Here is a 23,934-nt window from a genome sequence, read left to right as displayed (position 1 = left end):
TATGTACGGTTCATGAAGTAGCTGACGCTGTATGTACGGTTCATGAAGTAGCTGACGCTGTATGTACGGTTCATGAAAAGGGCACAGCGCTACGAACTTGTGTTGTGAGCGTGGAATGAAGGTTTGGTTGATCGTTTACACGGGAGTCATTGGCAAAATTGATTCAGCGACAAAAAAACAAAAAAATCTACTCAGCGCAGAAAACAGCCAGGGTGGTGCCTTCTTCTCGATGTGTCCAACTGGATTAATACCCTTAGACGGGCGCAGTGGCGTAGTGGATAAGACATTGGCCTCTTAATCGGAAGGTCGTGAGTTCAAATCCAGGCCGCGGCCACCTGGTGGGTTAAGGGTGGAGATTTTTCCGATCTTCCAAGTCAACTTACGTGCAGACCTGCTGGTGCCTTATTCCCCTTCGTGTGTACACGCAAGCACAAGACCAAGTGCGCACGGAAAAGATCCTGTATTCCATGTCAGAGTTCGTAGGGTTATAGAAACACGAAAATACCCAGCATGCTTCCTTCGAAATCGGCGTATGCTGCCTGAATGGCGGGTAAAAACGGTCATACACGCTGAAATCCACTTGTGATGAGTTTCAGCCCATGAACGAAGAAGAAGAAGAAGAAAAAGAAGAAGAAGAAGAAAAAGAAGAAGAATACCCTTAGCTCTTGTAAAAGCATAGATTAATTTGTATTCGTTTACACGACAAGGATGATATCTGTTGGTTACAAAATAAATTCTTTATATTCATGATTTTAAAAAATAGATGTATAAATATCAAACATCAGGCCTACAGCTTATGAACGTGTCTTCAAAACCAAAGAAGATATTTGTTCAAGAAAGAAGGTGAATGTCGCTTGTTCATCCCAATTATTCTCTCAGGTGCCAGGAGATTGGTTCTGCATAAATCTCATTTGCTCCATTTTCGCATGTCATACGCATTTAGAACGCTTGCGTCCCTTTGTTTCTCGGATCTAAAAATAGCGCTCTGCCTCATTTGAGATTAGGCCAAACAAAAATATATGTTGGTTTAGGGTAACGTGACCAAAAAATAGGGTCGGTTGGTCGGCTTTTTCAAAATTGTAATTGTAATTAAAAAAATTGTTTTAGTCTATTTTAAAGGAGGTTACTTCCCTTAGTCTTGGTATGGTTCGCAAAATGTGCCACATTTTTTGAGAAATGAAAAAAAAAGGTTTTAGGGTCGGCGGGAAAAAGTAGGGTCGGTCGGGTTACCCTAAACCAACATATATATTGTTTTTTGGCCTTATCAAGAAAATGTCTGTTTTACAGACCCCATATGTGGACCATGTGGTCCGGTGCTTCCAATCCGACGAAAAGCCAGCTGGTCTGGCCTGATGGCTCGCCAGTCACCTGGACCAACTGGGCTGGTAAGTCACATGGGGGGCGGAGGGGGGGGGGGTGGGGCAGGGGCGGACGGGTGTGTTGGTTAAATACAAGACGGTCAACGTTGGTTACATTTTAATTATATCTGACACCTATTGACCCCCAAAATAGATCTCGCTTATATGTTGCATGTTATATTTTCAGAGTGAGTAAAATCAAGTGTAAAACAAATGAGAGAAATCAATCGGACAGACTTTATGTTACAGAATTTTGAATATGATGACATGCCAAGATTCAGATAAACGAGGGCTGGGTAATTGAATGGGGTTGCTGCGCATCAGTTGCAACCACATGATCTTTTTAGGAAGTGGTCTTAATCCCTGGTTTACGGTTGTTGTAATGACGTGTAAATTATTGTAATATGTTTTTCTGATATGGCTGGAAATAGCGTAATTTTATGGCGTTTTTGTAGGCTAAAATAGATCAGTTTCTCAATTCGCATGAACATATTTTCCAGAGCATCCGATCGATTTTAACAAAAAAGACACAATGTTGAGCAGAGTTCCCACAATCACATATCAAAGAGTTATAACAATTGACTGTGACATTTTTGCACCGACTTGCAAAACGTACCATTACCCCAATGTTGAAAATCGGCATCAGAAGAGGTAAAAAAGATCGTACTTTGAAAAATATGCATGTTGAGTGATATGTACACGCTGTTTTGAAGTGTTCATCATCTGTCATATACCTTCAGTAAGTTTAAAACTATGATATTGTAGTGATATCATTTGCATTAGGACGTAAACGTGCATGCTCTGGGCAACTCGTCTCTGGTGTGTGAGAGAAACAGAGATGCATAGAGACACACCCGTACAAACACATACTCGCGCGCGCACCGTTACGTCCGAATGCAAATGATGTCATTAGAGTATCATAATTTTAAACTTTTTTTTGTACGAAAACCCCCTTTCAGAATTTGGAACTGTGTGAAAGCAGTTTACCGATAGGTCTCTTACCTAAAATTTTAATGTTTTCTATATTTTGTGCATGTTTGACAGATAATGCTTATTTTGGACGTAAGCGGGTGGTAACTAACAAACTGTGTTTGTTTGTTTGTTTGTTTGTTTGTTTGCGTGTTTGTTTGTTTGCTTGTTTGTGTCACGATTTAGTGACATGGATCGAGAAAGTGTCACTCTGTGGGTTGCCTTCTCTTGGTCAATTGCGATGGAAAGCGCCTGTGCTTTCTGTCAACGGCTGGGTTTTAGCTGACCGAGCAAAGCGAACACGGGAATTTCGTGTCGCACGGATTTCACGTGGGTGATTTCTGCTGTCGGGGCAAAACTGGGATAGCTGAACTTGGAATGTGACAAGGTGAGTCACGTGATTTTGTCCAGATTGTCTGTTTGAGACATATTAATGACACACTCGAAACTCGGCAGCGAGAGAGAAGAGTCGGTGTCAGAATTATCCTACAAGTTTGATGGTCTTCAACACGTTAAGATACTTTACTGTATATCAACGTGCCATGCTACTTGCTAGTGGGGCTTGATAGGAACTACAAGGACAGACCACCTTCTTCCTGTATACATGCTGGCTGACAGTCGGGGCGTCAAGGTTTCTCCGCTGTGCGTTTTCACCGCATAAGGATTCAGCGAGAGAGGAGGATGACGGTATTTCTGTGACGAACAGAAGTCATTCGAAAGGAAGCGGGTTCGCTTAAAAGAGAGCTACCTACATAAGGCTGTTGAGCCTTCTTCTGTTGCTGGCTGTTTCAACTGCCTACGTATTCCACTACGTGCTACGCTCGGATGCTGTTACCAGGTCGTCCGCGGCATTGCTGTAACCTGCTAACCTGCTGTACTGGTGTTTTGCTGTCGCTGTCGCCGTCCTGCCCATCTACGCGTCTTCTACATCTTTCTGGTAGACTACGGGGAGGACCTTCAGCGACTGAGTGAGGCGCCTGATGTCTCCACTGTTCCCTGCTTCGTTGCCACGCTAACCGGCACTACATTCAACGGAGCAGTTGTGGAGACTACAGACTAATTACGGGCCGCCCACTCAGTGGCAAAAAGCTAAGTTGCACCATGTCTTTTGCACCCTTACCACCAAGTCATCTGTGTTATTTATGATTATACTCGAGTGGTGACGACGTGGGGTGTGTGACACCTGCATGAATTAGCACTTTAAGGCAGATCAGTAACTTTTCCTAACTATACACGGGATCAGCGTGTTATTATTTTCTGTACTTTAACTGGCATTTTTGTCAGTGACCACTTGTTTTTAAGTATTTAACGTAAAAAGAACATCTTTTGGAGTGAAGTCTCGAGGGAGGTGGCGTGATATTACATAAACAGGCGTCTGAAACTTATACTTTTGTTGATTCTATCTATTTGTATGACTGCGAGAGTGGATCGTGGTGTGGTTAGTTAGTTAGAAGTAACTAACCGTTCATAATCACCTTATTGTGATATTGAAACGTGACAGTTTGTTTGTTTGTTCCAGAGGGAAAAGACCCCGACACAAGCGGGTATTATAACTGTGTCCTGATGTGGTCGAGAGTGTATGACAACAAGTGGAGAACGTCTTCGTGTAGCTCCAAGTTTCCCTTTTCTTGCACGTACAGCCTGTCAGGTGAGATGATTTCTTTTAACACGTACAGCCTGTCAGGTGAGATGATTTCTTTTAACACGTACAGCCTGTCAGGTGAGATGATTTCTTTTAACACGTACAGCCTGTCAGGTGAGATGATTTCTTTTAACACGTACAGCCTGTCAGGTGAGATGATTTCTTTTAACACGTACAGCCTGTCAGGTGAGATGATTTCTTTTAACACGCAACCAGGCATGAAAATGAGCTTGCGCACACACATACACGTGTGCACGCAAGTATATGTACACAGACAGACAGACCAGCTGGCAGATATATCCTTATATTTACTCATTTTTGCAGACTTTTAGGTTTTTTTTAAATTTGTGCTTGCATGCTATTATATAGGCTGTACAATGTATCGTCCTTCTGCATCTATACATGTATAGTAAAATTATGTGCAAGTTTGTGATTGCTCATTAGTTTTTCCTCTGTATCGTAAGCGTTGTTGTCCAGGAAACCTTGCTTGAAGTTGTTTTCGGATCAATGTTTTCTTGTCCGACTTGTATTTGCACTTTAAATTAAGATTTTGTTTGTCCTGTGAATTTATCAAAAGAAGTGTCAACGAAGATGAGTCGTTGGAGTACATACCTTTGGCGCTGTAAGACCTCAATGAAGTCGCAAAATTAACCGTTATTATAGTATCACCGAGTGCCTTTTCTATCTTTTCATTTCTTTCTTTCATCAGCAAGACAGACGTGTGCTGATCGGAACCCTGACTGCAGCTCCGTGCTGCTCAAAGTTGCCGACACCTGTTCGGCACGCGCTGTGTTTGCCAGTCAGCAGTGTCCCCACACTTGTGGTGTGTGTCAACCCCAAGCCAGTAAGTTACACTTGCTATGCCAGTAAGTTACACTTATTATGCCAGTAAGTTACACTTATTATGCCAGTAAGTTACACTTGTTATGCCAGTAAGTTACACTTGCTATGCCAGTAAGTTACACCTGTTATGTCAGTAAGTTACACTTGTTATGCCAGTAAGTTACACTTGTTATGCCAGTAAGTTACACTTGTTATGCCAGTAAGTTACACTTGTTATGCCAGTAAGTTACACTTGTTATGCCAGTAAGTTACACTTGTTATGCCAGTAAGTTACACTTGTTATGTCAGTAAGTTACACTTGTTATGCCAGTAAGTTACACCTGTTATGCCAGTAAGTTACACTTGTTATGTCAGTAAGTTATATTTATTATGCCAATAAGTTACACTTATTATGCCAGTAAGTTACACTTGTTATGCCAGTAAGTTACACTTGTTATGTCAGTAAGTTATATTTATTGTGCCAATAAGTTACACTTATTATGCCAGTAAGTTACACTTGTTATGCCAGTAAGTTACACTTGTTATGTCAGTAAGTTATATTTATTATGCCAATAAGTTACACTTATTATGCCAGTAAGTTACACTTATTATGCCAGTAAGTTACACTTGCTATACCAGCAAGTTACACTTGCTATGCCAGTAAGTTACACTTGCTATGCCAGTAAGTTACACTTATTATGCCAGTAAGTTACACTTATAATGCCAGTAAGTTACACTTATAATGCCAGTAAGTTACACTTATAATGCCAGTAAGTTACACTTATAATGCCAGTAAGTAACATTTTTTATGCCAGTAAGTAACACTTATTATGCCAGTAAGTTACTCTTATTATGCCAGTGATGAGTTACACTGATTATGCAAGCGATGAGCGACACTTATTTTGCCAGTGATGAGATACACTTATTATGCCAGGGATGAATTACACTTATTATGCCAGGGATGAATTACACTTATTATGCCAGGGATGAATTACACTTATTATGCCAGTGGTGATCCCAAAAGAAGAAAACAACATACAGATGATATCTTGCGGCAAGACTTTAGCATCTTGGTTTTTAAACCACAAAATGTTTAAACAATATTTTCCCAAAAAGAGAGAGGACAAGACAATAAAATGTACAGTTCGATGAGATGATTTGTGCAGTTACCGGTTTTACACCTGCTATGCCGGTGAGACTATTTAGACAATTTACACTTCGAACACTTACTATGTCGATGACATAGTTTGAACAGATACCGGGTACCTCTTGTTTTACTGGAGATAATATTTTTGCAGTTGCAGATTTAAAACGTTATATGCGGCATGCCCGTGAGATTATTCGTAATGTTACCAGTTTTAAACTTGCCATACCAGTGAGATTATTAAATTTTATAATATTACCGATTTTAATCTAGCTATACTAGTGGAATTATTTATCATGTTACCGGTTCAAACGAGGTATTCCAGTGAGATAATTTGTACAATAGTCAGGTAAACACTTAAATACCCCAGCAACACTACTTATACAACACTAACCATTGTCATCATTTTCACGAGTTTTCATTCACAAGCACCTGGCAAATAAATCTCATGTTCCCCAGGCAATAAATCCCCGGTTACCATAGTTGCAGGAAGCAGGTTATACATGGATAATCAAAAGCAAACCCAATAGAAACGCTCGGGGATTCTTCGGCTCTTTTCATTGGTGTTTCCCCAGACCTAAACAGACGACACGACCCTGCTTTGCAAAGTTCCAAAAACGAACTGGCAAACTGGCAAAAGTAAACAAAAAACAAAACTACTTCATGAAAGGTCATACATTCATCTAAAACAAATGAAACCTAGCGATATGTTTTGTCTTCTTACAGAGTCATGGAGTGCGTGTATCTGTGTTTCGATACACAGACGTTCGGAGAAACACGAACGTCAAGTTCAAGTAAAACGACCCCTGACACACACATTTTGACCCGTGCACAAGACGTTGTATCGATAAACGAAGCACAAATAAGAAACAATAATAAAAGCAAAGAAACTAGCAACAAGATATGCAAACATCTAACAAAGCCGAGCAAGCAGAATGACAGGTCTAATGAAAAACAAAGAGGTACTGAGTCGGAAACAAGATCGCGATTCTTTCCTTCGCTGCACGACGCAAATCTTCTGTGACCTTTGACCAAACGTAGCTTCCACATTCGATCACTCAGCTTAATATTTACAACAGAAAGCCGAGGGGTGGAATACCGAGATGAACCTACAGAACTGTGCATCCTCAAACCTGACATATTCATCCCAACATTTAATGAACTCAAAAACACAGAAAGTTGCTTTCACACGCCAACTCATTCTGATAATCCTCGCTCCACGGCTATCGTTGATTGCCAGTGGTTATCAAACCGGGACTCGTGTGGTTATCAGCACGGAACCCGTGTTTCAAAGCATGGCTCCCTGGGTTGATTGTGCACTTATTTTCTTACTACCAAAATGATGACAAAAACGATGTTTGGTCAACAAACCAGCTTTTTTGTCGGTCCTCGGGGGGCATATCGACTTTTGTTTCATATTTATTGACCGCGGCCTTCGGCAAAGTCGATATGCTCCCCCTCGGACCGACAAAAAAGCTGGTCTGTCAACAACCCATCAAACATCTTATATTATGTAGGTATGTTACAAAAAAATTCAAAATTTTCATTTAACATTTTGATCTATATCACTTGAAAGAGCAGAAAATCAGCATTCCAATGGTATATATAACTTTGAGATTGGATAAGTGTAACCCGAGTTATGAATTTTTAAAGTAATAAAATTCGTAATAGAGGCAAAGAGGATAAATTGAAACCATTTTTGACATTTTTCAGCTAAAATTAACTAACTCACACATTTGTTTATCAATATTGTTCAATTTGGTATCAAAAGAAAGGTTCAGAGCTCTATCTAAACAACTATAAAAAATAAAAAAATAATTTTTTTTTTTTTTTTTTAGTAAGTTAGTATGAAACTGAGAGCAGACGAACTTTACCGACCGCCATGTTGGATGTGAATACAACATGGGTGACAATCCGGGCGCAAAGCGGCGCATCCGTTAAAAGGTACTTCGCATCGCTTTATCGACTTGAAACTTTGGGAAACAGCAGGAAAATGGTCAAACTAACTGTTCAGAGGGGTCTCATAAGAGTTCAAAGGCTATAAATTGGTTTATAAAAGTACCTCTTTTGTGTCTTCTTCGCCCGATATTCTGGCCGGCGAGCTCGACAGTGTTGGACTCGCCATCTTTCTCAATCTTGAAGTCAAGAATGTGCTCTACGTCTTCGACAGGGTGCCCATGTGATGTAAATTTGGACAAGAATAGAAAAGAGGACCCCAAAACTGAGACAGTGTGAGTGATCAGAAAATGGGGGGTCATTTTCAATGACGTCAAAAATTGAGCTGCGCACGCATTTTGTAACATACCTATATTATGCAAACGAGAGGATTTTTGCACAGCCATCGTACTATTTGAGATGAGAACGACGGGTGCAATCTTTAAAATAGCGCCCACCCATTTCTCCACAGCTCCGGCCTGCAAGGTATCCCAGCCAGCATCCAGTGACGTCACACTGGTCAGCAAGGAGGGTCAGATTGTCAGAGGAGGCTTCGTACAATACACGTGTAGATCTGGTTACGTCCTGACCGCTGGTCAGCTGATGCGAGCCTGTGGGAAAGATGGACAGTTGATGGGACAAGAACCTGTATGCAAAGGTACGAGATTACGTAGACAGTTGAAGTTACCTGCTATTCCGACTTGGTCGTGTGACAGACGTTTTCTTCCACACGAGTTTACGTTGATTGTCTAACGAAGCCGTCAGGCTGAGTTAGACATAAGCTAATCGAGTGTGGAAGAAAACTCTGTCACACGACCAAGTCGGAATAGCGTTTATGTCTCACAGCTTCAACAGAGGAGAGAACAAACACGTTTTGCGTACTCAAGCTTGACAAACCTAAACACAGTAGCAGCCATTGTGGAGAGATCTACTTTTTGACGGAAGTGACCGAACAACTATGAATGACGTCTCGGTATATGTGAATGACGTCACAGTCATCGTCACAGTCTGTATCGTTTGAAGCATCGCATTCTTCATGACGTCTTTCTGTGTCTGTATCTGCGAAATGTTTGTTCTTTTCGGGGTCTTTGTCATCTATGTTCAGAACCCTGTCCTTCTAGTTTCAGACTAACAGGCCTCCTGAGCGAGCCATTTTCCAAGGGAAGTTAAACTCGTGTATGGAAACAGTACTGTCGTCTGGGATGCCGTTTTCAGTATTCTCAGCGTTGAAGAATTTGTAAAGAGAAGAAACGACAACAGCAGGAGAAATAAAAGTCGTGTGTGCATTTTGGAGCTTTTGGGGGGACGATTTCAAGTTTAAATCCGTTCTTGCACATGCTCCAAAGCGTGTAACATACAATCTTGCACACGTTTGCTTTAGTAGTGGCAAAGAAGGAAAGCGTGTGACATTACCTGCTATTCCGACTTGGTCGTGTGACAGACGTTTTCTTCCACACGAGATTACGTTGATTGTCTAACGAAGCCGTCAGGCTGAGTTAGACATCAGCTAATCGAGTGTGGAAGAAAACTCTGTCACACGACCAAGTCGGAATAGCATTTATGTCTCACAGCTTCAACAGAGGAGAGAACAAACACGTTTTGTGTATTCAAACTTGACAAACCTAAACACAGGAGCAGCCATTGTGGAGAGATCTACTTTTTGACGGAAGTGACCGAACAACTATGAATGACGTCTCGGTATATGTGAATGACGTCACAGTCATCGTCACAGTCTGTATCTTTTGAAGCATCGCATTCTTCAAGACGTCTTTCTGTGTCTGCATCCGCGAAATGTTTGTTCATTCCGGAATCTTTGTCATCTATGTTCAGAACTCTGTCCTTATAGTGTCAGACTAACAGGCCTTCTGAGCGAGCCACTTTCCAAGGGCAGCTAAATTCGGTTATGGAAACAGTACTGTCGTCTGGGATGCCGTTTTCAGTATTCTGAGCGTTGAAGAATTTGTAAAGAGAAGAAACGATTACAGCAGGAAAAATAAAAGTCGTGTGTGCATTTTTTGGCTTTTGGAGGGACGATTTTGACTTTGAATCCGTTCTTGCCATGCTCCTAAAGCGTGTAACATACAATCTTGCACACGTTTGCTTTAGTAGTGGCAAGGAAGGAAAGCGTGTGAGCGTGACTGGTTGGATTTCTCCATCTTTGCTCCTGTCTGTCTGACTTTCTGTGTGTGTGTGTGTGTGTGTGTGTGTGTGTGTGTGTGTGTGTGTGTGTGTGTGTGTGTGTGTGTGACTGACAGCCTGTCTGTCTGTTTCTGCGCCTATACACGCCCAGGATCGTGAAACGCCTAGTTGTGTCCACCGCAGGCGCTACACACGATTATGTCCCCCGCAAGACTAACCACATGGTAGGTGTCTCCAAACTAATGCCTTAAAATAGTAGATAACCAGACTTTCTTGTATTGAAGTTTATATCATACTGACCGGTCCTTTTTTTTGCATTCGATCAACCAGTTTTCTAACCATTTATACTCTCGTGTACTACTCAAGAGAAGACATTTCACCAAGACAGGCCAGAAATACTGTCCCCCACGTTAACAATGATGAAATAACACAAAGCACGGTCAACAGAAGGGCTTAAATCTTCTTGCTTGTCAAAGTCTAACTACTTGTGGATACTGCTTTCCATTTTTAAGTTTCAGCTGAGTTTAGTTTAGACTCACGATGGGTACAAAGATCAACCTTGAAATTTGACGGGGTAAGATCCCCCGCAGCTTGGTCAAAAATGCGGGGGACCTTATCTGGTGTCTGCTGGGGACCTTACCCACTGAGAATCGAGTACCACAAAATAACGCTAGATTAGAGCAGCTTATCCGCGATGCTGGTGCCCAAAACGCGCATACGAGTCTGCAAAGTATCGACGATTGAACTGTGAGTATTAGAATAGTGATTGAAATGGTAGTTCTGGGTTAATTTTGGTAGTTCTGGGGCGGGGATATAGCTCAGTTGGTAGCGCGCTGGATTTGTATTCAGTTGGCCGCTGTCAGCGTGAGTTCGATCCCAGGTTCGGCGGAAATTTATTTCACAGAGTCAACTTGTGTGCAGACTCTCTTCGGTGTCCGAACCTCCCCCCGTGTACACTTCATTGGGTGTGCACGTTAAAGATCCCACGATTGACAAAAGGGTATTTCCTGGCAAAATTGCTTAGGCACAGTTAATAATTGTCTACCTATACCCGTGTGACTTGGAATAATAGGCCGTGAAAGGTAAATATGCGCCGAAATGGCTGCAATCTACTGGCCGTATAAAATTTCATCTCACACGGCATCACTGCAGAGCGCCTAGAACTGTACCCACGGAATATGCGCGATATAAGACTCATTGATTGATTGATTGATTGATAATTTGTAAAAAATTGAGACCTCTCTGCGTAATTTTCACAGACTTCGGCAGAAAATCGAACGCCACTGTTCACGAGTACACAACAAGATCTAAGTAAAATATTACTAATAGCCTAGGCAATTCTGCTTCGGAATATCTATAATAAATAATGTGATCTGCCATAAAATACCTTCACAGGGCAATTCTTTTGCGATATATCAACTCTGCTTCCGCGTGCGAGGTACATAATCGTGTGTAGCGCCTGCGGTTGACACAAATAGGCGTTCCACGATCCAGGGCGTGCTATATGTGTCCGTCTCTCTCTCTCTCTCTCTCTCTCTCTCTCTCTCTCTCTCTCTCTCTCTCTCTCTCTCTCCTGTGTAAGACGTGTATATGTGTAAAATTCCCCTAACTCACATCCCCTCTTCCCTGGTTAGTATATGGGCCAATGGACCCCCCGCGGGTTAGGGGGAAGAATTTACCCGATGCTCCCCAGCATGTCGTAAGAGGCGACTAACGGGTTCTGTTTCTCTTTTTACCCTTGTTAAGTGTTTCTTGTATAGAATATAGTCAATTTTTGTAAAGATTTTAGTCAAGCACTGAAGCAGTATGTAAGAAATGTTAAGTCCTTTGTACTGGAAACTTGTATTCTCCCAGTAAGGTAATACATTGTACTACGTTGCAAGCCCCTGGAGCAAATTTTTGATTAGTGCTTTTGTGAACAAGAAACAATTGACAAGTGGCTCTATCCCATCTCCCCCCTTTCCCCGTCGCGATATAACCTTCGTGGTTGAAAACGACGTTAAACACCATATAAAGATAAGGGCCAATGGCCATACGTACAATAAACCATCCAAAAGTCTAAAAAAAAAGTCTCTCTCTCTCCTGTATTATCCTTAAAGTTTTCCAGCTGAATGCGAACGAAAAATGGATAGAAGTCCCTGTTTGTGTGTACATCATAAAAATAGAAAGCGATCAAGTCCTTGGAAAAAAACACCTTTAAATCAGTATTTTAAAACCCATTAAAATCACAAGTGACTGACCTCCACACACAAAATGTAAGATGAACAGCATTGGAATCACCGACGAGTTTCTGTTCATTGTGTCCAGATCCTGAGACCATTGTGCAAGAAAGTAGTGACGTGGAGCTGATCCCACGAGCCAAAAGGCTTTACTCCGGATCTGCGTATACTGGTTTGAGTACCAACCTGCGTATTACGCGGAAGGGAGTCATCAAGCAGTGGAAGTTCTTCAGTCCTACGCCAGGATGGACTGTGTTTCAGGTGTGGAGACCTGACCCTAAGGCTGGGGAATTCAGGTGAGGGAGTTTTGTTGTTGTTAGTTGAGTTAAGTTTTTGAGTTTTTTGTGTTTTTGTTATTTGGTTGTTTGTTCCGTCTGTGAGTCTGTGTGTGTGTGTGTGTGTGTGTATATGTGCATGTGTGTGTGTGTGTGTGTGTGTGTGTGGTGTGTGTGTGTGTGTGTGTGTGTGAAGAAGAAGAAGTTTTAGCGTTCAAACCAACGAATTATCTCTGGGGCCTTTGAATCTCGCTTATCATTTATTACACATAACATTACCTGAGTAATGATAGCCCTTTACACGTAGCATTACCTGAGTAATGATAGCCCTTTACACGTAGCATTACCTGAATAATGATAGCCCTTTACACGTAGCATTACCTGAGTAATGATAGCCCTTTACACGTAGCATTATCTGAGTAATGATAGCCCTTTACACGTAGCATTACCTGAATAATGATAGCCCTTTACACGTAGCATTATCTGAGTAATGATAGCCCTTTACACGTAGCATTACCTGAATAATGATAGCCCTTTACACGTAGCATTATCTGAGTAATGATAGCCCTTTACACGTAGCATTACCTGAATAATGATAGCCCTTTACACGTAGCATTATCTGAGTAATGATAGACCTTTACACGTAGCATTACCTGAATAATGATAGCCCTTTACACGTAGCATTACCTGAATAATGATAGCCCTTTACACGTAGCATTACCTGAGTAATGATAGCCCTTTACACGTAGCATTACCTGAATAATGATAGCCCTTTACACGTAGCATTACCTGAATAATGATAGCCCTTTACACGTAGCATTACCTGAATAATGATAGCCCTTTACACGTAGCATTACCTGAATAATGATAGCCCTTTACACGTAGCATTATCTAAAAAATGATAGCCCTTAACACGCAGCATTACCTGAATAATAATAGCTCTTTACACGTAGCATTACCTGAGTAATGATAGCTCTTTACACGTAGCATTACCTGTGTAATGACAACCCTTTACACGTAGCATTACCTGAGTAATGATACCCTTTTACACGTAGCATTACCTGCATAATAATAGCCTTTTACACGTAGCATTATTTGAGTAATGATAGCCCTTTACACGTAGCATTACCTGAGCAATGATAGCCCTTTACACTTAGCATTACCTGAATAATGATAGCCCTTTACACATATAATTACCTTTGCACATCCTGTTAAGACTTCACTTTCACGTTTTTTTTTACGATTTCAGTTACGTGATGGTGGGTCAGAACCAGGTCATGACCTCAGGTCAAGGACAGGAGACACACACCGTGGCCGAGGAGGACTGGATTCACGTGCAAGCGGGAGACAGCCTGGGAATATGGCAGCCTGGCGGGACAGATCCCAGTGGCAATGTCCCCATGGATAGTTGTGACAAGAATACTCACCCTAAGGACTTTGGTGCTTCGAGGATCGACACTACGCGATATAAATCCGACTTTTCGACTATTCGCGCAAGTAAACTGTTGCCGCAGCTTGAATGTCTGGTGTTTTCTTACAAAGCTGTCATTTTCCCGGTGAGTACAGGTGTTGATTTCATTACTTTGCGTTGCCTTGCCCTGCTTCTATGTGTGGGTGAATGCTGGCTGATGGAGTATGTCAGTTAAGAGTCCCTCCCCCAGCCCCCGTACCCCCTTTTTCCTCCCTGCCTGTCTGCTTTTTGATTATTATGTCATGGGAATCAAAATGCATCAGTGGGACAAACAAATCTTACATTATCACCCAATGTTTGGTATTCCTGTTTTGGATCATATTGAACTCGAGATTTTTGTCAGTCTTACTTTTCAAATCATGCTTTCACCCCCGATGCATCCACACTCACGCAAACGCACATACAGACATACAATCACACACTCACACACACACACACACACACACACACACACACGCACGCACGCACGCACGCACGCACGCACGCGCACACACACACACACACACACACAAAACTTGCATTCTTTGCACCAGCGGAAGGCATAGGCTTTGAAGGACAAATAATAAAAATCAGCACTCTTTGCATTTACAGCTGGATTCGGTACACGCTCTCCCGAAGCTGGTAACAAGCCCAGTAGGTCTGTTTCAAAGAGCTATGGAGGGTTCTTCTACAAGTGTGTACCTTGAAGACAGCCAGAACTCCTACATCCCTGCCGATGGCACCATCTCGGAATGGCAGTTCTACGTGACGCACTCCGGCAAAGGGGCCTTCCAGGTCTGGAGACGAGAGCAAGGTGTCCGCAGGTAAGGGATTTTAAGGGATACTCTTGATGTGACCTTTTCTTTTTTTTTTGGGGGGGGGGGGGAGTGGGCTTCCGAATTTGACAAATCTGGAGAATCTGTGGAATCCGTTGTACCTTACTTTAGACGCACACGGCACGATTTGCTCGAAAATACACCACACGTATGGTAAACTATTAAATCAAAGTGAGTGAATGCGCTTCAGGGTGCTGATTCTCTCCTGAGTTGGAAACAAAAAGTAGTTTAGCGGCGACGCCTGGCAGCAAGTTTACTAGCGCCCTCTTTTACGCGGTTGCCAAGTAACAAGCATGACGTATAAATTCAAGGGAAGTAACTCCGTAAATCTAAGCCGAAGTAACCATCACAACAAGTGCTCTTTCTTTACTTATTGTATGACATTGAGTTGAGCTTTTAAAACATTGTCTTGCATACGTAGTGATCATTATATCACTATTTCTCACGCCGAGGAACTGATTTTGCACAGGGGAAAATGCCTAGTAAACGCCCTCTCCCTACTTTTGAGCGAGGGGGTGGGCACTCACAAGGTACTTTAGGGTACTTCACATTTGTGTTTGACAGATATAAGTTCATCGGCCAAAACAAGTTGAGCCTCACGGTCGACAAACCCCATCTCCACATTCTGGCCGTGCCGACAGGGGAGAGAATCGTGGTGAAGAAAGGGGACATCATCGCTGTTCAGTATGACGAGAAGAAGATTGGAGTTACCTGGACTAGGTGCAATTCCGACTCTTACCCAGAAGCTGGCAATTCTTACTGGTTAGATCTCATGACGTCAGAGCAGGTGAAACACGGCCAGGTATACGACTTCAGCTTCACAAGTGTCTACATGTGTCGCAGCTTCTCCTTCAGGGCAGTCCTTACTCAGGTAATCTTTGCAGTCTGTAATTTTAGTGCAGAAGATGTAAGAAAAAAACGTTTTCTTAAATATTTGAATGATTCGGAAGATAAAGGTGTACGTGAACTGTCAAATGATTAAGATGGAACTATTACAGCGCAAACAAAGAACCAATAGAATGATTTTCCTTGGTATTACTAGCATTGTAGGTTAAAGAGAACACAGTTTGCTGAAAGGTATTGAAAGAGGTTTGTCTTTGAAATAACCTGTCAGAAAAAAGAAGCTCAAACTGACTTCTGAGTTGATTAACAGTTTTTAATATAGTTATATTAAAGGTAAAATATAGTTATATTAAAGGTAAAATATAGTTATATTAAAGGTAAAATATAGTTATATTAAAGGTAAAATATAGTTATTTAAACTACTCACTTATCGCCCCCCCCCCCCCCCCCCCCCGCCCCCGGCGCAAATCAAGAGCACACGATAATCCCAAAGAAATGACACTCCTCTTTCTCTCCCTCTTATTACTTACAGTTATACTCACACACCTGCGTGCGCACACACTCACATACACCTGACACACACGCAATCACTCTCGTGCGCACATACATCACACATAGCCAAGTCATGTATTGATTTGGGCAAATAACGAGGGCAGTTTATTCAAGAGAATACCATCTGACAATGAGAGATATCATTGTGCAGTGATAAGTCCCAAATTAGAGGTACTACTCGTTATTCAGCCCAACTAAAGACAGTATACTAGGTTAGAGGTGGGAGGTTTAGGATTGTTGTGATGTTATACATGAAGGAGTTGCCTGGGCTACATGTGATCTGTAAGATGATCTTTTGTGGCAGCTGGTCTAAGTAGCCTAAGTACGCGTTGCTTTTCCAATCCCCCATCACCTTGACAATTTCCCCCGGCACACCACAACTCAACGCCCACGCGGCACCACCCCGCCGAAAGCTGTGGCTGGAGAAGTTTCCCCCAGCAACAGCGGTAGTCAAGCGCAGTTTCTTATTAAAGTCTGATCCTTTCATCGGGAAGACCTGCGCCTTGGGGTCCATCGGCCCCAACAAAGGTAACACAGCGGTCACGGCAGACACTGGACACAAGGGATGGAGTGACATTGCCGGGAGCTTAATTTCAACAGAGCGCTCTTTACGCTGAATCGTTTTGCTCCATTGGAGCGTTATTGACATGCCCGTACCCAGAATAACCACCTGGTCTCTTGTGAGCTGCTTACAAGGATCGAAGTTCCCGTTGTCCTGAAACAAGTTCGATCTCCGGAGAACTCCGAAAAAAGCACCAAACACGCAGCCCAGAACACACTATCTTGCCTACACTCAAGGTCCAGCTGGCTTTTTATTATGTGTAGTAATTCAGGGGTGATTGGGGTTGGCTTATCAGTGGCACACCCCTTGCATTTTTCGATGCCCTTAAGTGTTGTCTGGACGTACCACGAGTCCCTGAATGGGTGCGGCAAGCCGCTTTCAAGATGAAGAATGCGAATAATGTTGATGTATTGCTTGATGGGGGACGGTTTCAAACCTCGGGCTAGGTACGCTGCGTATTGCGCAACAGTCTGCTCGTTCACAGGCACTGGCATTATGTCCATCTCCCCACAGAAACGTAAATACGAGGTAAGGTGGATGCGGTAAGTCTTCCTAGTGTTATCAGAAAAGGCACTTGCTCTGTAATCCAACACTTCTGCCGTCAGTTGCGCCCCTAATGGGGGCTGCTGGTCTGAAAAACAAGAAACAACAGGGCTTGGTCAGACATATGGTCACACAGGTTGATGTCGGGGGGTCTCCCCCGGTGCCAGAATGTCAACAGACGCACTAAGTCTTCGCGCCGTCTGGGCTCATGGAGGCGGGAAATTGTGTCAGCCATGATGTTTACACTACCAGCCACATGTATCGCCGCGATTTTGCAGTTCACTTTTGCACATTCCCACGCCATTTTACGGAGCAGACTGTTCACATACTTATTAGTCGATCTGCCCTTATTAATGATAGCTTTTGCGACAGTACTATCGGTATGAATAAACACTTCTTGTCCGCACCACATCGGAGCCCATCGTGTCACTGCTTGCACCACAGCGCACACTTCTTTATAGTTAATATGTAGCTCCTTTGCTGCCTGCATGTCTTTTTCAAAGATGGTGTACTGCCAGTCACCTTGCCAAAAGGCACCCGCTGCAATATTACATGCATCTACATGAACATGCTGTTTTGCATTGTGAAAATAATATACTGTGCCGTTAAATACATGCATAAAAGAAAGCCACCATTGTACATCCTTATGAAATTCGCCAGATAGTTTCGCTTTGTGTCGCTGCTGCTGAAGGGGTTTAATCGTGTCCAGTATCCGCCGCAGAAAGAATTTTCCTCCTCTGACAGCCTGACAGGCCCAATTAAGGGACCCCGCTATGCTTTGTAGCTGAGTTTTTGTCGCGCGCTTCTTTCCTCGGATCTGGAGGAGTCGCTGCCGCAGTTGCTGCAACTTGTCACTTCCAAGTGACAGGGTGTTGTTTCGCGTGTCGATGTCGACACCGAGAAACGTGATACGTTGAGTAGGCCCCACCACCTTCTTCCAGCTAATGTTGAAACCCAGTTCCCTCAATAATCTAATTAAAGACAGTAACATGTCATTGCACTCTTGTCTGGTAGCTGCTACCAGAAGAAAATCATCAATATACGCTAACACACCTGGCATGCCTTTCCGTGCCATGCATCTGCGAATAGCTTGCGACAGGCGATGGAAGTGTGATGGCCCTACGTTGCTGCCAAAAGGCAGCCGACTGTCAAAGAGATAAGTAGGTTTCTTTTCACCTGTGAAATGCCATTTCAGCCCAGTCATACAATAATCGTCCGGACTGATGCATACTGACCGATAGGCGGACTGCAAGTCTACTTTTGCACACCAATACCCTGTCATCGCTAGGGCGCACGCGTCAGATACGGTTTGAAATTTAGCTGACTCAGGTATAGAATAGTCGTTCATTGCCCTACCTGTGGGTTTGCTAGCGTCATGGATCAACCTGATGCTGCCATCATCCTTGGGAATCGCAGCGATAGCGCTTACCACAGTTGGTTTTCTACTAGCTACAATGTAATAACCTTTTTCTATCTGATCTAATAGCTCTTTTTCCACAGCTTTATGGTGTTCGTTCGATGACCTATGGTTTGTTTGCTCTACGTCTAGTACGCCTGCCCTACTCTCTTCTGTTACACGGAAACCGTTTCTTATGCCATCTAATAAAAAGGTTTTGTCGTGATCGCCTTCTAGCACCTCGTGCCACATTTGAGATTTAGCATTAATGGAATCACTATTTCCGAGAAATTCGCACTTATTGGAATCTAGCTGAGGGAACGGGCTGTTGAAGGTGGGGCCTACCGTTTTGTCGGCAATTCGTTGCGCTGTGTCCTAGGCTGGGGAGGTGGTAGCTGTCACTTTGTGGTCCTTGCCGGGGTGGCCCATGCCGCAGGTGTCGCAGACGTGGAGGAATCTGCAGCGGGACCCATAGGGACAGTCGCCTTTGTTGGTATACAATAAGCACACTTCCTTCCCGTTGGGTCCCGCTGGTCGCCGGGAACCGCCGCTGGCCGTCGTAGCCTTGCCGCCCTTGTTGTCTTGGGCGCCATGCTGGAGCCGGTCCCGCAGGATCACCGTGGACAGGTGGGGGTTGGGGGTTCCCCACTTGAATCCGCTGGACGACTGGCGCCTTCTGTACTCGTCGTCGTACAGAAGCACCGACTGCCACAAGTATCTGGCCCCCAGCTCGCCTATCATCTCTGTGTACCGGAGGTAGGCGGTCGAGTCAAACCCGGGCTTCTCAGCACTCAACTTCGCCATGATGCGTGCGTTTGCCACAATCCAGTGGCAGGGGGAGACTTTGTCAAGTTTTGGTCTCTGGTTGAGTTTTAGGATGACACCTCCCCCGAGTGTCACCTCTTCCTCGGCCGCCATCGACCCCGGCACAAAATCCAGAATGGAAAGATAGGAGGTCTCACCTGTTGGCTGCAGTGACAAGCCGCCTAACAGTCCCTGGAGTGGTTCCACGCTTTTTTCCTCAGTCACCCGCTGGGATAGTGGCCCTCCCCCGCTTCGCTTTTGCAGGGCCGCCACTGCTACTCTCAGCGCTACGTAGTGGCCACGCTTGAGACCCAGGCCCTCCAAATCCTGGGCAGTCGCATTTCTCAGCACATTGAGGGTGTTCAACTCCTCATCCTGGAGAACTTTAACCACCGTTAAAGGCAGATCTGTTGCCCACGCTCCAAATTCGAAGTCCATACTGCAGTAAGAAATAGTTGGCATATGCCCGCTGCGCCGCGCTGGTAAGGACTGACCACAATGTGTTGCTCTCCCGTTCTTATAGACCCCCGCTGATGCATCACACGTGCAAGCCCCCCGGCAACATGGACATTGCGGCTGGGCTATTCTCCTTGACTTTCACAAGTCCTCTCTCCCCTCTCTTTCTAATTACGGGCCTAAGTGTTGATATCCTGCTTTACTACCCTCTCTTCCCTACCTGCCAACACTGATCCCTTTAGGCCTACCTCAAGTATCTAACATCCTCCTCCTCCACCCGCGGCTAATCTGTCTCGTTTAAATAGAGTTTATCTGACGCTGTCCGCTCTATCTAAACTCACACATTAAAGGGGTTTAATATAGTTATATTAAGGGGTTTAATATAGTTATATTAAAGGTAAAATATCAGATGACTGCACTGTTTAGAAATAAGAAAACACGATGATCCAAATAATTATTGTGGAATAACAATTTTAAGTTGTTTAAGGGAATTATTTACCTATTCGCACAGTGCTATGGATTTTATTTTTACCCGGAAATCAAGTCAAATATGTTTATGTATATTATGAAAAGGCTTTTGATTGCATCTACAGGCTAGAGCTTTGGCCAATAAAAAGAATCTTTCAAATATTCACATTATGATGCTATGATATCCATTTGGCAAGATACGTCAACTTCATCAGATGAAAAATGGAAGGGTTAAGTGTCTGAGCATTGCCTTTGTAATGCTGGTGTAAGACAAGGTTAAATGTGTCTCCTGTTCTGTTTTCCCTGCATGTAAAAGATTTTGAAAATAATTGTGTTAAGTAAAAAAACACACACAAAAACGGACTAGGTGCCGAAAGGTGCGCATAAAGGTGCTTGCGTCATTTAAGGTCACGTAAACAATAATGAAATATTTAATAAATGTGCTGCTTTCTTTGTGAAGGGAGTGTATGGTAGTGAGATTGAATGTATCATGTTGATAGTTTCAAATAGAAACACAGCGCAGTTTTGAAAATACTCACAAAAAAGTCACTGACCCGAAGGAAAATCGACTATAAAAAGGGATATGTTGGATACTGCCTTTGTTGAAATCGATGATGCATCTCAAGACAGCCCAAAACACAATAACAATGTATTGGTTGATGATTAATGGTTTGTCTTTTGTTTGACTTGAGAATGCCTTTTGTTCCTTCCTTTCTTTTGTTCCTTTCTTTCTGTCTTTACCCAGATAAATCATTGACTTCCAGTAATTTGTAGAGTTTACCTACACAATCTAAGGAACTTGTTTTGTTTGTAACTTCACTACAGGGTGAAAGACAGACGTGTGTTGATCGGAACTCTGACTGCATGTCACTGTTGCTGGAGGCTCCCGACACCTGTTCTGCTCGCCCTGTCTTTGCCAACCAGCGGTGTGCTTATACCTGTGGCGTCTGTCAGCCGGATGCCAGTAAGTTAGATTTTGTATACCCTGATGAGATGTCTTGGATAGGTTCAGTTACTGGGCAGGTCTAGATGGGATAGGGACTTTTGATCTTTCAAACAGAGCTGTTTGAAAATACATTATCTTAATCATGAATTGAAAATGTTTATAATGATGAGAAGAAGTCCCATCAAATATCACTGACTGTAGATTGGGTCTACACAATCCGACGACCCATACTTTCTATATATAAACAAGGATTTAACGTTGAAAACTTGGGTCGTACACGACCCACATCATGCAAAGACCGGCACGGTTGGCCTAGTGGTAAGGCGTCCGCCCCGTGATCGGGAGGTCGTGGGTTCGAGCCCCGGCCGGGTCATACCTAAGACTTTAAAATTGGCAATCTAGTGGCTGCTCCGCCTGGCGTCTGGCATTATGGGGTAAGTGCTAGGACTGGTTGGTCCGGTGTCAGAATAATGTGACTGGGTGAGACATGAAGCCTGTGCTGCGACTTCTGTCTTGTGTGTGGCGCACGTTAAATGTCAAAGCAGCACCACCCTGATATGGCCCTTCGTGGTCGGCTGGGCGTTAAGCAAACAAACAAATCATGCAAAGAGAGGTACGCGGTTTACCGCTATTTTGTTGAGCATGGGGCCCACGTCATCTGATTGGGATAAAAACAAGAAAGTTCATTCACAAATGCAACATTGATCTTGCAATGCCATTTCGGACGGCGTAATTTAAATTTCTTAATAGTTGAATTGAACAATATAGGAGGTGGTCGATGAGAAGGTCCTGTGCTACTTGAGAATAGAAATAAGTCTTAAGAAAGACTCGAAATCAATTGTGAGATAAAAACACTTTGATAGAGGTTCTCGGTCGTACGCGACCTACAAAGATGGTGACGGTAAATTATTGTAGGCCCTAATGGTTATACATAAATAACCATCAAGACAATAAAAGGAAGACGTAGGATAGTTTTATAGACGTTCAGACAGCTTTATAAAAAGCATTATCATCATTGTTCATATCGTCATTTTGACATCAGAGTTTTCACCGCGTAATGTTGCATTATTGGGTTACACCCCGCTGCTATTAGTGAGTATGATTGCTTGTCTGTGTTGATTTCATAGTGCCTGTGCGTTTTGATTGACTTAAATCCTGTGTGTGTTCATTCCTTATTTCTTCACAGCTCCGGCCTGCAAGGTAGCAAAGCCAGCGTCCAGTGACGTCACATTGGTCAGCAAGGAGGGTCAGATTGTCAGAGGAGGCTTTGTGCAATACACGTGTAGATCTGGATTTGTCGTGACCGCTGGTCAGCTGATGCGAGCCTGTGGGAAAGATGGACAGTTGATGGGACAAGAACCTGTCTGCAAAGGTGTGAAAACAAGAACAGTGTTACTGCTAGTTGTTTGTGTGGATGTCTCCCTTACTAGGTGCCTTCGTCTTCCTGTCTTTCTGCCTAACCGTCTCTCTGTTTGTCTCTGTCTCTCTGTCTGTTTGTCTCGGTATCTCTGTCTGTCTGTCCATCTCTTTGTCACCCTGAAGTTGAAAAGAATCCACATCAAGTCCCAAATCAAATCAGGTTAGAATTGTGTTAATTTTTGATACTACTGTTTCCAGACCCTGATACGATCGTGCAAGAGAGCAACGACGTCCAACTGATACAGCGAGCCAAAGTGGTGGACGCCAAGTGGGCGTATACCGGTGTTAGTGCCAATCTGCGTATTACGCGGAAGGGAGTCATCAAGCAGTGGAAGTTCTTCAGTCCTACGCCAGGCTGGACCGTGTTTCAGGTGTGGAGACCTGACTCTCAGGCTGGGGAATTCAGGTGATTTTTTTTTAGTTTTGTAAATTATTTTTGTTAAGTTATATTGTGGGCTTGCAGTAGTGCTAAATTAATGATAAAGGGAAATGGCTTTTTTTTTTTTTTAACAAAGTCGCCTACGTCGGAGTTCTGATACAATTTATTGTCATTTTTGTAATGCTGGAGGTGACTTATTTACTTACACATCTAGGAAACAAACCACGGGGGAATTTCGTAACAAAAATCTCTGATTCAGCCAATGCGTGCATCTTTCACTGCTGTTATGAACAAATAAAACAAAGCGGACACAACAAGGACAGTGTGCACGGAGAATATAAGTCTCTACAAGCAATACCAAAGCACATCATTTGAATAACTGAAAGTTCAAACACTGATATTAAGGCATTGCTTTTGTGTAATGACATCATCGCAAACCAACCTGTGTATCTTTAGGGGCGGTATTAGTTTGTCGGCCAGAACTATCCTGGTAACTATTGGACTTTTTGAGGTCAAACCAACTTGTGTATTTTTTTGGGCGATATTATATAGTTTGTTGGCCAGAAGTATCCTGGTAACTATTGGACTTCTTGAGGTCAAATTAGCCAGAATACTTCCCCAAATGGTGTCCTAGATCTTTAAAGATGTTTGGAGTGAAACTCGTTGCTGCAATAGACAGTATTCAACAGCCCTTCTTTGGCGTATCGGTAAGAAATGATTCGCGAACGTAGAGATCATTGCACGATAAGAGTTTTAAGTATTCGAATACGATTGCAG

General features: G+C 43.2%; 1 protein-coding gene across 1 annotated transcript in view; it reads left to right on the top strand.

The window, feature by feature from the left end:
• The window catches only part of LOC138952409 (uncharacterized), a 78,850-nt gene that overhangs the window by 38,772 nt on the left and 16,144 nt on the right, over positions 1–23,934 (top strand). The window contains exons 21-31 of the mRNA XM_070324073.1: positions 1,288–1,385; positions 3,847–3,975; positions 4,679–4,813; positions 8,343–8,528; positions 12,317–12,524; positions 13,753–14,059; positions 14,566–14,777; positions 15,354–15,660; positions 21,239–21,377; positions 22,546–22,731; positions 22,977–23,184. Of these exons, the coding sequence (XP_070180174.1) occupies positions 1,288–1,385; positions 3,847–3,975; positions 4,679–4,813; positions 8,343–8,528; positions 12,317–12,524; positions 13,753–14,059; positions 14,566–14,777; positions 15,354–15,660; positions 21,239–21,377; positions 22,546–22,731; positions 22,977–23,184 (2,115 nt within the window). The remainder of the gene's footprint in view (positions 1–1,287; positions 1,386–3,846; positions 3,976–4,678; positions 4,814–8,342; positions 8,529–12,316; positions 12,525–13,752; positions 14,060–14,565; positions 14,778–15,353; positions 15,661–21,238; positions 21,378–22,545; positions 22,732–22,976; positions 23,185–23,934) is intronic.

This window comes from Littorina saxatilis, linkage group LG17 (assembly GCF_037325665.1).
Source record: "Littorina saxatilis isolate snail1 linkage group LG17, US_GU_Lsax_2.0, whole genome shotgun sequence".
In the NCBI taxonomy this organism is placed as follows: domain Eukaryota; kingdom Metazoa; phylum Mollusca; class Gastropoda; order Littorinimorpha; family Littorinidae; genus Littorina; species Littorina saxatilis.
The sequence above is the reverse complement of the archived record's forward strand: the minus strand, read 5'-3'. Positions and strand labels throughout refer to the sequence as shown.